Here is a 14,966-nt window from a genome sequence, read left to right as displayed (position 1 = left end):
CCATCCAACTACAAAAAACACACGATTAGCCTATTCATATTACACTGAACAAAAATATAAACGCAACACTTTTGTTTTTGCTCCCATTTTTCATGAGATGAACTCAAAGATCTAAAACATTTTCTATATATGCAAAATAACCATTTCTCTCAAATATTGTTCAAAAATCTGAAAAGATCTGTGATAGTGAGCACTTCTCCTTTGCCGAGATAATCCATCCCACCTCACAGGTGTGGCATATCAAGATGCTGATTAGACAGCATGATTATTGCACAGGTGTGCCTTAGGCTGGCCACAATAAAAGGCCACTCTGAAACGTGCAGTTTTGCTTTATTGGGGGGGGTCCGAAAACCAGCCAGTATCTGGTGTGAGGGGTAGGGGTAGGGTTAGGGGTAGGGGTAGGGGTAGGCTTAGGGTAATGTTGTGAATCGAGTGGCCCATGGTGGTGGTGGGGTTATGGTATGGGCAGGCGTATTTTATGGACGACGAACACAAGCCACTCGATTCACAACATTACCCTACCCCTACCCCTAACCCTACCCCTCACACCAGATACTGACTGGTTTTCCCCCAAACCCCCCCAATAAAGCAAAACTGCACGTTTCAGAGTGGCCTTTTATTGTGGCCAGCCTAAGGCACACCTGTGCAATAATCATGCTGTCTAATCAGCATCTTGATATGCCACACCTGTGAGGTGGGATGGATTATCTCGGCAAAGGAGAAGTGCTCACTATCACAGATCTTTTCAGATTTGTGAACAATATTTGAGAGAAATGGTTATTTTGTGTTTATAGAAAATGTTTTAGATCTTTGAGTTCATCTCATGAAAAATGGGAGCAAAAACAAAAGTGTTTATATTTTTGTTCAGTGTAATAACAACGCACATAAAGGACTTAAAATGGACATATTCTGCTCATCTTCAGCTTCATATTAATATTTAGTGTCTCCACCGGGACATGTCTCCATTCTTTAATGTTCAAGAAGCTCTTTTGTGTTATCATACTGCCTACACCTCTTTTCACCCTCTGGGAAAAAGGAGTCCAATGGAAGATAACATTAGTGATGTTTGCCTAACATTGCCTCTACTCAGAAGTATCATGGAAGACATGATGCAGTGTTTTCTATCCTGCTCAGAAACACATCTACAGTAGACTCACACAGAAAGGCTCTCTCAATTCTTCCTGCATCACTGCCATGTTCACTTTAGTGTATAAATCACATTCCTGCTGGTAATTGGATTGCAGCAGCTTCCGTTTTCCTCGGCCTTGTGCTAAACGTTATCTGTGCGACCTTGCGTTGGCTGCAGTTAACACTTTATAAAGTGTCATTGCACCGGCGTGGCTGAACGCTCGACTCAGTTAATTGAAGACAAGATTACTGCGTGTCTCTGCTCATGTGAAAGGAAGAGGAAAAGGGCGCAGGTGTTACTGATATATTACCTGGCTGTGTCCATTAAAGCTGCTCCGGCTACTCTGATCGAAGCTGAGCCACACACATCTCAAACATAATACTTGCTTTGTGAGAGTGCTGTTGATGTATCACATGGTTTAGTTACAAGAATGCCCTAAACACCAGTAAAGAGTCAGCAATTTCGCACTTCCTGTTCCCACGTCTCCAAGTCAGTGGGATTGTTTTTATTGGTTGTGTTTAGGATGCTAAAAAGGTTTCTGGTTAACACAAGCTGAGGAGATTTGACCTGTATCAGAATGTAGAGTCTCTACTTTAAAGAGTCCTCTCCTGCTGGTGTTCAGGTGTATATCAGTATGTAGTGTCTCTACTTTAAAGAGTCCTCTCCTGCTGATGTTCAGGTGTATATCAGTATGTAGTGTCTCTACTTTAAAGAGTCCTCTCCAGCTGATGTTCTGGTGTATATCAGTATGTAGTTTCTCTACTTTAAAGAGTCCTCTCCTGCTGATGTTCAGGTGTATATCAGTATTTTGTGATTGGTCAACCTCTCACAGATGTCCAGCCCCTTAGCGTATCACGTAGTGAGCTATAAAGACGGCCTTCTAAACTGACAACAACCTAAAGTCATTCATTGACCGGGTCTCATTGATTACGATCTCTGTCCTCCACAGATATTTGCTTTTAGGGTCTTTGTTGCTAAGTATAGAAAATCGTCACTTTGGATAATTTGTGTTTATTGGCGTGCAATGCAGGACACAGCAGCTTTGAGGCATGATAATCTATGTGTTTTCCTCCTGGCGCCCATTCTTTGTTTTCACCTGAAAGCGGGCGGCGCCGTCATTTTGCCAGGCAGTGACAGAGAAATACGTCCTTTCTGCAGCATTATGCACAAAATAAATGCAGGTTCTGCCGCTGAGGGACAACTAAATACAGATGGTGGGTTACATCTCAGAGCACACTGTTTACTGTTTTATTCATTTAAAGCCACAGGTTGGTTGATGCTTGTGCAGGATTTCCTGGTTGTGTAAATTCGACTTGTTTGTCTTACTGCCAGAAAACAAAGGCTTCAGCGATGTAACTATAGCAAATCCTCTATTACACTGAACAAAAATATAAACGCAACACCTTTGTTTTTGCTCCCATTTTTCATGAGATGAACTCAAAGATCTAAAACATTTTCTATTTTCACAAAATAACCATTTCTCTCAAATATTGTTCACAAATCTGAAAAATGTGTGATAGTGAGCACTTTTCCTTTGCCGAGATAATCCATCCCGCCTCACAGGTGTGGCATATCAAGATGCTGATTAGACAGCATGATTATTGTACAGGTGTGCCTTAGGCTGGCCACCATAAAAGGCCCCTCTGAAACGTGCAGTTTTGCTTTATTGGGGGGGTCTGGGGGGGTCCGAAAACCAGTCAGTATCTGGTGTGAGGGGTAGGGTTAGGGTTAGGGTAATGTTGTGAATCGAGTGGCCTGTGTTTCGTCATCCATTACATACGCCTGCCCATACCATAACCACACCACCACCATGGGCCACTCGATTCACAACATTACCCTACCCCTAACCCTAACCCTACCCCTACCCCTACCTCTACCCCTCAAACCAGATACTGCCTGGTTGTCGGACCCCCCCAGACCCCCCCAATAAAGCAAAACTGCACGTTTCAGAGTGGCCTTTTATTGTGGCCAGCCTAAGGCACACCTGTGCAATAACCATGCTGTCTAATCAGCATCTTGATATGCCACACCCGTGAGGTGGGATGGATTATCTCGGCAAAGGAGAAGTGCTCACTATCACACGTTTTTTTCAGATTTGTGAACAATATTTGAGAGAAATGGTTATTTTGTGTATATAGAAAATGTTTTAGATCTTTGAGTTCATCTCATGAAAAATGGGAGCAAAAACAAAAGTGTGTGTGCATGTGAGCGTGTCTATATGTGTGTATGTGTGTGTGTGTATATGTGTGTATGTGTGTGTGTGTGTGTGTGTATATGTGTGTGTGTGTGTGTGTGTGTGTGTGTGTGTGTGTGTGTGTGTGTGTGTGTGTGTGTGTGTGTGTGGTTAATTTGCTGCACCTGTGGACGCCGCGTCAGACTCCTCATTATTCTCTGTCTTTATCGATTCTTGTAACCGTTTTTCAATCCCTCTTTATTCTGCTGTTCTGTTTGTGTCCTTGTTAATGTTTCTTTTGTAAGACACTGCCTCGTAAAGATGAAATCGAATAAAAAATAAAGTGAGCATTACAACCGAAGCGTGTGTACCGTTGTTTCATTTCCTTTCTCCCTTAAAGCAGTAACTTGCTTTGTCCCTTAATGAATTGTTGAATGATCATTGGATCAAGGGACAGCGACTCTTCTGACACCTCGTGGAAATAACGAGGCTCGTGGACAGTACGCAATCTCCGGGTGCTCGGTGGCTTCACGTGATATAGGGTCGACCCTACTTGTGATGTCGGGTTGTAGACATGTTGAGAGCGGACGACGTTAAGCATTAATGACTTTAGCCATATCCCTTTTCAAGGCATTGTGTTACCAGCTGACACGCAGCCTATTAACACGGGAGTCAAGACATACAACAATTAATCTGAAGGGTTGTTTTCTTATTTATGTAGTTAAAAAGATGTGTAATGTTCGTTAGCGTTACGGCCACAGCATTAAAACAATTGTGAGCCACAACATAGATTTAAAACGTTAGAGTTTAAAACAACCACAAGATGTTATGAGCATTTTTAAAGCAACTTAAATGATAGCAATCTGGAGGACTGGTCAATAAGAACAGAAAAATGAAGTAAGCCTGGGTCAGCCACACCATCGGCGTAGGACCCAGGACCTGTTCAATCGTAACGACAGATAACTGACTGCTGCATAGTCAGGCGACAGAAATCTCTATCAACAGAGGAACAACGGAGCTGATCCAGATTGATGAGTCCGATATGACGCAATATCTGAAATGTGGACCCACGGCCCAATCAGAAACGTTGCTATCAGAAACAATGCCCGACTGTTCTGGACGTAATATGGTCGGTGTTTACATTAGCATCGCTAACACTCAGAGCTAACCTGTGCTGGAGAGCATGTGTGTGAAGAAGCAGGAAGTAGAAAGGAACTCACCTTGTGGTGTAACCGACAAGAGAGAAAGCCTTTGAGCGCCAGACTGTTTCAGAGAGAATCCTTGATGTGGTTTGGAACATGATAGGAGTTTAATCACGGCAGCATTTAGCTGAGTATCTGCCCGTAGAATTAAGCCCAAGCTCCCCCTCCTTTTTTTTTTTTTTTTCAAGCCTTAGACCCAAAATCCACGCTTCTCTAGGGATATGAGGGATTCTAAAATGCATGATGTGTTTGGTCTTTTGAGCAAAACACATCATAGACATGTTTTCATATATTTGTATATACCCATAATATATGCCTACAAATAGCATAGGAGACCTTTAAACGATGATTAGCTGAGATCAGGTGCACCTTTGCAGGGAGGAGAGAGAGAACAAAAAGGGGGGAGTGCGTTAGAAAGATATCGACGGATTCGAACTTGACCGAACGATAATAAACGCTTCTTATAGATCTCAAATCGCTGCTAATTGCTCCCAAAACAGGAAACTTGGCTCCAGTGGTCCAGTTTTAGTGATGGGTGTTGTATAGAAATAATATAGTGTGTGTGTGTGTGTGTGTGTGTGTGTGTGTGTGTGTGTGTGTGTGTGTGTGTGTGTGTGTGTGTGTGTGTGTGTGTGTGTGTGTGTGTGTGTGTGTGTGTGTGTGTGTGTGTGTGTGTGTGTGTGTGTGTGTGTGTGTGTGTGTGTGTGTGTGTGTGTGTGTGTGTGTGTGTGTGTGTGTGTGTGGTCATTCCTACTCTGATGAAAGCTCCTGGGCTTCGCGTATTTAGTGGGATTAACATAATTGTAGCTAATAACCAAGAAAAAGACCCATGAGTCTCGTCTGCATGGCCGCAGAGGGGGAAGCAGATTATCCCTGGAGTCAAGGGGTCTCACACACACACACACACACACACACGTCACACACACGAGTATATCAACAGCCCCTATTAACCTGCACACGCGTAACAGGATTAAACGCTGTGTCCGTGCTAGATTACCAAATAATTGGCTAAATGCAGAAACTGTCATATTTAATTATTTCAACTGGCGGTGAAATTGATTGGACGGTTATTGGATCGGAGGTCTAGCGGAGGCCCCTCCCGTCTTTAATGAGTCCCTGGACCCGGAAGAAAAACTTCTAGTTTTATTACTTTCTCCATCAATATTTCAGAGCTAGAGGGAGCAATGGATTTAAAGGCCTGGCATTATCTTTGAATCAATCATGGCCACTGCCACGGAAATTACCTTCAGAGCACGTTAATATGCATGTTGGACGTCGCACTAAAGACACGTTTAGTATGCAGCGTAGCGCCGTGCTCCGACTTAAAGCATAAGGAATATCTTTAACAATGGATGAAGAAACTGCTTAATGGTCGCTGGAGAGAGAAGTGACGAAGGAGAGTTTTCACCTGCCTCCTCAGTTCTCCTCGGTTCTCCTCGGTTCTCCTCAGTTACCTGTTCTCCTCGGTTCTCCTCAGTTCTCCTCGGTTACCTGTTCTCCTCGGTTCTCCTCGGTTACCTGTTCTCCTCGGTTCTCCTCAGTTCTCCTCGGTTACCTGTTCTCCTCGGTTCTCCTCAGTTCTCCTCAGTTACCTGTTCTCCTCGGTTCTCCTCAGTTCTCCTCGGTTACCTGTTCTCCTCAGTTCTCCTCGGTTACCTGTTCTCCTCGGTTCTCCTCAGTTCTCCTCGGTTACCTGTTCTCCTCGGTTCTCCTCGGTTACCTGTTCTCCTTGGTTACCTGTTCTCCTCGGTTCTCCTCGGTTACCTGTTCTCCTCAGTTACCTGTTCTCCTCAGTTCTCCTCGGTTACCTGTTCTCCTCGGTTACCTGTTCTCCTCGGTTCTCCTCGGTTACCTGTTCTCCTCGGTTACCTGTTCTCCTCAGTTACCTGTTCTCCTCGGTTCTCCTCGGTTACCTGTTCTCCTCGGTTACCTGTTCTCCTCAGTTACCTGTTCTCCTCGGTTCTCCTCGGTTACCTGTTCTCCTCGGTTACCTGTTCTCCTCAGTTCTCCTCAGTTCTCCTCAGTTCTCCTCGGTTACCTGTTCTCCTCGGTTCTCCTCGGTTCTCCTCAGTTCTCCTCGGTTACCTGTTCTCCTCGGTTCTCCTCGGTTCTCCTCAGTTCTCCTCAGTTCTCCTCAGCGCTACAGAGACATGATTTTTTAGCAAATGACGTTGGTTATCCAGCCAACAAGTCGCTCCAGTCTCACGGCTGTCCTTAGCAACGTTTCACGAGTATCTGAACTTCTACTGGAGTAAAGGACGTGTGTACTTTGCCCTCTGGTGTTGTTGCAGGTACTACGTGTGTGTGGCAATCCTGATCTACTTCCTGCCTCTGCTGGTGATGGGATGTGCTTATCTGGTGGTGGGACTCACTCTCTGGGCCAGTGAAATCCCCGGAGACTCTTCTGACCGCTACAAGGAGCAGCTGACCGCCAAACGCAAGGTAACCAGGAGTCAAACAACACTTGTAGCGGTGGTACGTTCAGCGGCCATTGAAGTCTTCACAGGTTTTAAGTGACTCATCGGAGACGTTGTGCTTGCTTGCTCCTTTATAACTCAAATGTCCCTGCCTTCATAGCACCTTCTAAATAAGACTATCACACCAGGAATGAGCCTCTTTACTGCCACACGTGTATTTTCATACATCGAGCAGATTGGTACTTCCACTTTCTACTACTTTGTGCATTGCTTTGTCACCCTTATCTTTTATAGCATTTTAAAAAGAAACTGCATTACTCTCACGGTTAAATCTATGATGAGAAGCTGATCAGAATCTACATTTGAAGTTTGAAGCGTACGAAGGCGTTTCATTCACTTTAATCGGACATGTGGAGCCCATCTAAAGCCTAGCTTATGAGTATATGAGGACACAACATGGTCTGTCTGTTAACAGATGATAGATAGATGGAGATTGCACTACATCGGGGTGTCTTTGAGCAAAGATCCCCACCGCCCGCTCGGCCTTCATCCCTCCTTTGATGGTTTTCAGCCTACCTGTTGTTTCGTCAGCACACTGCAGTCTCTTCTTTTCCTTGTCATCACCTCTACCTGTTTATTCCTTTTTCGAGCCCATGCCTGTCGGGTGTTTTCACAGCTTCAGTATTGCAGTTTCTTCAAGATTACTCTGCCAACAAAGACACTCGCAGAGACTTGCTCTTCTGACCCCACATCATGAAGTGAGAGTCGCACTCAGACTTATTCACTAAGGCTTATTCACTAAGGCTTCTCTGCACTGATGAGATCAGGTCCTGCTGCTCCGTCTCTGAACATGTAGTTTGTAGATTTAACACTATTTCATTATATTTTATTGCATTTTCTTCAGAATGAGAAAACCTTTATTCGTCCCACAGAGGGGAAATGTGCGTGTGTTACAGCAGAAAAGAGCCAAGACAGCTTAATGTTAACTAAGAAGCAAGCATACAACATATATTAAAGATACTTTTTTTATTTGATATTACACAATTTACAAGATACACTTCCTTAAGTTTAGATTTCTCCTTCAATGTAGGTTGCTGTTTTCTTTATTAATCTGTTTATAGCCAGTCTATATAATGTGGCTTGGTCAGTTGGTACCTCCCGTTGCAACACCCTGAAATATCTCAACGAGGATTTGATGGATTGCAAAAGAGAGGTGCAGCAAAGAGACCTCAAACCCGGAAGGACTTAGCATCGTCACAAATTCAATGCTTTTTAACCTGTTTTTGGTTACCAGCCTTAAATAAGATCTGTGGTTCACGCCCCTAACAAGTGTCTAAAGTGGACGGCTGAACGCCATCACTGACCCAGTCTACATTACACCAGGTTTTACAGACATTCATGTTCCCCAGAGGATGGATCCGGATGACTCTGGCTGTGAGCTTGTGGGTTTGAGTACAACTTTTCAACGGCTATCATACACCTCTCAGGAAGAATATACTGTTATGGTTGCAAATCTTTATTTACCACCATCATCAGGTCATAAACTTGATATTGTAAGGGAAACTTCTGCAGCAATGGAGAGTCAGGACTCAGAGAGACACGAGGAGAGATGGAGCTTTGATGTCAAACACTGATAGTTTATTACGGATGTGTAATTAGCTAAAGTTGTGTTGTTTATTGATATCAGACAATGATACTACAGATTATTCAATTATTATTTAAATATTTCGTTTAGTTATTGCATTCATTTGTATAGTACTGTATCATGTCTGTATCATCTTTTGTTTCATTTGTATTTTCTTTGGTTTTACACGCTCGAAAAAAATAAATAAACTAAACTAACTAAACTAAACAAGGACACGGCCGGAGAATTCACATCACAAGTCACAGCAGCAAAAGCTTCTGACTGCACGGGTGGGTTGCCATGACAATTCTGATCAGCCTCGCATCTCGGTAGACCCTTTAACTAGTTGACAGAGAGTCAACCCACATATTGGGGGAAGGTGTACGTGAACACCTGGAGACACCGAATCACTTACCTGACTCTATGGCTCTGTGACCGGTCATCAAACTGGTAATGTCAACAATAGCTGAGACTTCCCATTCCTTAAGACAGATAACAGACTTAGGGTCCGTTGTAAATGTCAACAGGCCGAAAGGTTAAATATCTTAGGAGTAAGGAATAATTATTCTTTGACACTTTGGAGTAAGACACAAATATTCCCTTACAGATATGTTATGACCATTTTTGACGTCTTATAGCATTTGAAGGCTGGTGGAGGTCTGCTTTTTTCTAGTTTACATTTCTTTTATTTATTCCAAGAGAAAGGTGTCAGTGAATTCTAGGAACAAATTAAACTAGAGAAATTGCTACGATGACCTCGTAAGAACTCAGATGCTCGATTCCGTTTGCTTGGTAATATTCTTTATTGTAAATAAACCAAGCTATCCAATAATGACTACTAGGATCTACATCGAATCACTAGGTTCTACTAGGTCTAGGTTCTCTGGTACACAGGCATGGAGATAACGACAAGACAAAACGAACCAACACCAGACAAAGGAGAGAAGGACTAAATATACACATTAGGTAATGGGGCACAGGTGGACACAATCAGGGGCGGGAACAACAATCAGTCAAGCAGGTGCCACACGGACAGGAAGTGCCGACACCTGGAGAGAGAGAGAGTATAGTAATTATCATCAAAAGACCGATAGACAAAACACTGAAACACAACGGCTAACAGGATACTAGCACTAAACCCTGACAGAAATAGTCAGAATTCTGAGATAAATCTGACTTCACAAATTCTAAGCCCACCTCCAGCAGAGACAGGAAGTCGATAATTGATTGTAAATGTCCCCGCTGTGGGGTTAATAAAGGCTTTGAGATTCTGAGATCAGGATGGCCACGCACACCTTCAACTAATCACACATCCAATATCACATCGAGTGTTACAATGTGTGAGCTTTATATTTGTTTCAGTCACTCTGAAGAACTTCCACACCTCCGACATCATGGTGAGGCTGTTCTGTTAAAGCTGTGTGCGCTTACTTTGACTTGCAAATATCTTAAATAACACTTTTCAAATACGTACTGCAAACACACCAACTGGCTGATTTAAGGAATCTCTTAATGATGTGCAGGAAAGCAGTCCGCCTCCGATAATGAGGCATCTTCACACATCCTCAACGTCTGTCCATGTGCTTCCTTTTAGATGCAGTGTCTCTCTGTTACAGACGGCACTCATGATGTGTTGTGAGTCTTTGGAAAGATAACCATTTGGACTGACGGATTTGTTTCCTCTTATTGTTATAGGTGTGTGTGTGTGTGTGTGTGTGTGTGTGTGTGTGTGTGTGTGTGTGTGTGTGTGTGTGTGTGTGTGTGTGTGTGTGTGTGTGTGTGTGTGTGTGTGTGTGTGTGTGTGTGTGTGTGTGTGTGTGTGTGTGTGTGTGAGTCCCCAGAGGAGACAATCAACACATTACTAACACAAGCAGAAACCTGACATCACATGACAGTTTTGTTAACACAAATGTATTAAATATTATTCATGGCGCAAGCATACCGCTGCACTTTTCATGACATTGAGGTGTCTGGGGGCTAATTTGCAATTCCCTCCAGCTGTTCACGTCGGAAAAATACAAAATCCAGAGTGTGTCTGGGAGCAAAGCTATCAAAATGGAGACCAATTGGTGCTGTTGTGTGTCCCAACTGCAGAGGTGGGAAGTAGTGGAGTACAAATACTTCGCTTCCGAACTTAAGTACATGTTTCTGGTATCAGTACTTTACTCCACTGCTTATTTTTCTGACGACTTTTTACTTTGACTTCTTACATGTTGAACACAAATACCTGAACTTTCTACTTCTCACATGTTGAACCCAAATACCTGTACTTTCTACTTCTTACATGTTGAACACAAATACCGGTACTTTCTACTTCTTACATGTTGAACACAAATACCTGTACTTTCTACTTCTTACATGTTGAACCCAAATACCTGTACTTTCTACTTCTTACATGTTGAACTCAAATACCTGTACTTTCTACTTCTTACATTTTGAACTCAAATACCGGTACTTTCTACTTCTTACATGTTGAACCCAAATACCTGTACTTTCTACTTCTTACATGTTGAACTCAAATACCGGTACTTTCTACTTCTTACATGTTGAACCCAAATACCTGTACTTTCTACTTCTTACATGTTGAACACAAATACCTGTACTTTCTACTTCTTACATGTTGAACCCAAATACCTGTACTTTCTACTTCTTACATGTTGAACACAAATACCTGAACTTTCTACTTCTTACATGTTGAACCCAAATACCTGTACTTTCTACTTCTTACATGTTGAACTCAAATACCTGTACTTTCTACTTATTACATGCTGAACTCAAATACCTGTACTTTATACTTCTCACATGTTGAACTCAAATACCTGTACTTTCTACTTCTTACACTTTGAACACAAATACCTGTACTTTCTACTTCTTACACTTTGAACACAAATACCTGTACTTTCTACTTCTTACATGTTGAAACCAAATACCTGTACTTTTTACTGAAGTACATTTCAAAGCCTCTTTACTTTGACTTGAGTAAAGAGGTTTAGTCAGTACTTCTACTTTCACCAGAGTATTTTCAAACACGAGTATCTGTACTTCTACTTGAGTAAAGAATGCGTGCACTTTTGCCCTCTCTGCCCAACAGGTGGTGAAGATGATGATCACGGTGGTTTGTACGTTTGCCTTATGCTGGCTGCCGTACCACGTCTACTTCCTGCTGCACCAGTTCTTTCCGGAAATGTTTGAGGAAAGGTTTATCCAGCAGGTGTACCTGGGCATCATGTGGCTGGCCATGAGCTCCACCATGTACAACCCCATCATCTACTGCTGCCTCAACGACAGGTCAGTCATCACACACACACACACACACACACACACACACACACACACACACACACACACACACACACACACACACACACACACACACACACACACACACACACACACACACACACACACACACACACACACACACATACCCATTTACTGTAAATGCCCAAGAAAACAAGTTCAAATGATACCAACTTTACGATAGTTTTATATTTTCTCATTACATTACATTACTATGTTGCAAATGTATTATCTTTTCAATTTACACACGGCATCTATTGCACGTCTGTCCGTCCTGGGAGAGGGATCCCTCCTCTGTTGCTCTCCCTGAGGTTTCTCCCATTTTTCCCTTTAAACTGGGTTTTCTTTGGAAGTTTTTCCTTGTACGATGTGAGGGTCTAAGGACAGAGGGTGTCGTATTGTCATACTGATATTCTGTACACACTGTGAAGACCACTGAGACAAATGTAACATTTGTGATATTGGGCTATATAAATAAACATTGATTGATTGATTGATTGAGTACAAAAGAAATATAGAAAAAGTTATTTATAGGCCCAATAGCAAAGTTGTAATAGAGGACCTAAATAGAAGAGTAAAGTAGAAGATATTCAATGAATAAGTGAATAACTACGGAGCCCTGGAGGGTTCATAGAGAGAAAAATAAATAAAATGTGGCCACGTTTTACTTTCTCGTTCGCACTAGATAATAAAGCGTGGCCTCAATTTAAATTGATTAGTTTTATGAAGAATATGTCCGGTCGCCAGGGTGTGTGTGTGTGTGTGTGTGTGTGTGTGTGTGTGTGTGTGTGTGTGTGTGTGTGTGTGTGTGTGTGTGTGTGTGTGTGTGTGTGTGTGTGTGTGTGTGTGTGTGTGTGTGTGTGTGTGTGTGTGTGTGTGTGTGTGTGTGTGTGTGTGTGTGTGTGTGTGTGCGTGTGTTTGTGATAGTGTTGTTCGTTCCGGTGCAGGACAATAGCACTACATCGAGATTAAACTAATTTCTTTCACTTGGGAATACACACATAACTATAGAGAACCAGATTTGTGTAAATTACTGTTTGTGGTAATTTGAAAAAAAATGCCGGTGGTGACGGACACACACACACACACACATCATGCGCCCCGGTGACAGGACATCTCCTTCATAAAACGAGGGGGAATACCCTGGTAGTTCGATGTGTGTAGAGGTGTGTGTGGTTCAACGTAGCGGCCTCGATCTCTATTAGCTGTTCTAATGAAGAAGGGAAACGCAGTGAAGTAAACAGTAAAAGGCACCTCTCTTTGCCGCTGGTGCTGCTCTTCTCAGATTCTGCTGAGTTACACGTTACTGCCTCCAGCGCCCTGTACGACGAAGCCAGTTCAACAGACCCTGGATATGTTTGAGTTACCCGGCTTAACTAACCCTAACAAACGCGATGTCGCTAAGCAGTCGAAGCTGGTTATTAACTCAGCAAATCCACCAGGGTTTCTCTGTCCGTCTGAGAGCGCGCTCACGTGAAAGGGACGGGGTTAGCGACATTTGACCAATCACAAACATGGAGACGCGTGCGGACAGCGCAGCGTCATACTTCATGAATGAATAGTGTAAATAGCAAATCCTGCTTCGTAGTACAGGCCACGTAACGCTTTTAACGAGTTAATAAAGCGTGGCCTCGTTGTATTTAAAACGTGGCCACGCTTTAAATACACCCATTGTGTATTTTGTGAATGAAGCGCCATCTCATGGTTAAATCCTGTAATTGAACAAATGGGGAAATTGGGCAACACCCTCTAGCAATTTGGCAACACCCCCAGCCACTGGCATCCGCTGGGCTTTTGACTGGGACACACCCATTTGAGTCTGATCAGGGGCCTATACTACGAACCTGGTTCAACCTAACCTGGATATGTTTGAGTTAGCCGGTTGGCCTAATCCAAAACATACGCGCTCTCGCTAAACTGTACTACGACGCTGGTTATCAAGTGGATCGCTCAAGCCAGCCGTGTCCTATCTAGTTAGGAGCGTGTTCACATGAAAGGGGTGGTATCTGGAGCATTCGACAAATCACAAACATGGAGAAGCGCACTGACAGCGCAGCGTCATACTTCCTGAATGAAAAGTGAACTTTAATACTAGTCAAAAATGAAGAAGTTAAACTTTAAACATCCATGACTTAAACACTTTATCCAGGATAAAAGCCACAGAGCTGCACCTGCAAGGTGAACACAGCTGGTAACAGAACAAGTGTTTGAATGCGTACATTAACAGGATTATGATATCACTGCCCCGTCTCTAAAACACGATCTGACTTCAATTACATTTGTCTCGAGTGTTTCGTCAATTTATGTGTTACTTAAAATAATACTTCTGCATACAGTCTGTGACGCTGTGAGTGTTGCACGGCCAGATACGGCTCAGCTGACTCAGATAAGGAGATATATGATACATTATGAAGTGATATGCCGCGGACTGTACTTAATGTACTCTGATCCGGTTACTTATGTTGTGGCCGATATTTAAGTGCTTTCTTAACGCTAATGTTATAATAGTCAGATTGCTCTGAAGATGGAGGTGATATTCTATTAATGTTCACGTTCACACAGTCGGTGATTTTTGCCGGCCGTCTTTCCTGCGACGGCAGCTTTTCTGCATTTCCTTTCTCCTGTAATATGACTTGATCGCTTTAAACTCCGCACACTGAGCTCTGATTGGTCAGCAGGCGGTGCTTTCACTGAGTTGAGCTCTTAGCCTGCAACCTAACCTGGTCCCGACCAGGTTAGCTGCTTAGCATATATTACCATGGAGATCTAGCCTGCTAAAAAGAGAACCAGCTTCGGATGACCGGAAAGCCGGAGTTTTCCCTGAATTTAGCCGGCTAAGCGAAAATCCTGCTTCGCAGTATACCCCCCTGGAGTGCTACATCTGTATATCTCGTGCGCACAAGTTAATAACGCGTGGCCCACGTTTTATTTATGTTTCTCTCTAACCCTCCAGGGCTCCGTAAATAACAACGGTATCGACAGTGTCTTCAAGTGGTAAAAAAAAGTGGTAAAATGCTGACTAATTTCTGTTTTTGATGACTCGTCCCTGCCACTCAATTGGTCATCAACATTGACAGAATGATACATTGTAAGAAAACCATGACACACATCCAATAGTATT

The 14,966-nt window shown here is 43.0% G+C and overlaps 1 protein-coding gene across 3 annotated transcripts in view; it reads left to right on the top strand.

Moving 5' to 3' along the window:
• Nucleotides 1-14,966, top strand: part of tacr1a (tachykinin receptor 1a) — an 85,600-nt gene that overhangs the window by 61,015 nt on the left and 9,619 nt on the right. For all 3 annotated transcript variants that reach the window (XM_034090743.2, XM_034090744.2, XM_034090745.2), the window contains exons 3-4: nucleotides 6,796-6,946; nucleotides 11,637-11,833. In XM_034090743.2, coding sequence (XP_033946634.1) covers nucleotides 6,796-6,946; nucleotides 11,637-11,833 — 348 coding nt within the window. The remainder of the gene's footprint in view (nucleotides 1-6,795; nucleotides 6,947-11,636; nucleotides 11,834-14,966) is intronic.

This window comes from Pseudochaenichthys georgianus, chromosome 9 (assembly GCF_902827115.2).
Source record: "Pseudochaenichthys georgianus chromosome 9, fPseGeo1.2, whole genome shotgun sequence".
Lineage (NCBI taxonomy): Eukaryota > Metazoa > Chordata > Actinopteri > Perciformes > Channichthyidae > Pseudochaenichthys > Pseudochaenichthys georgianus.
This window is presented reverse-complemented; position numbering and strand designations above follow the sequence as displayed.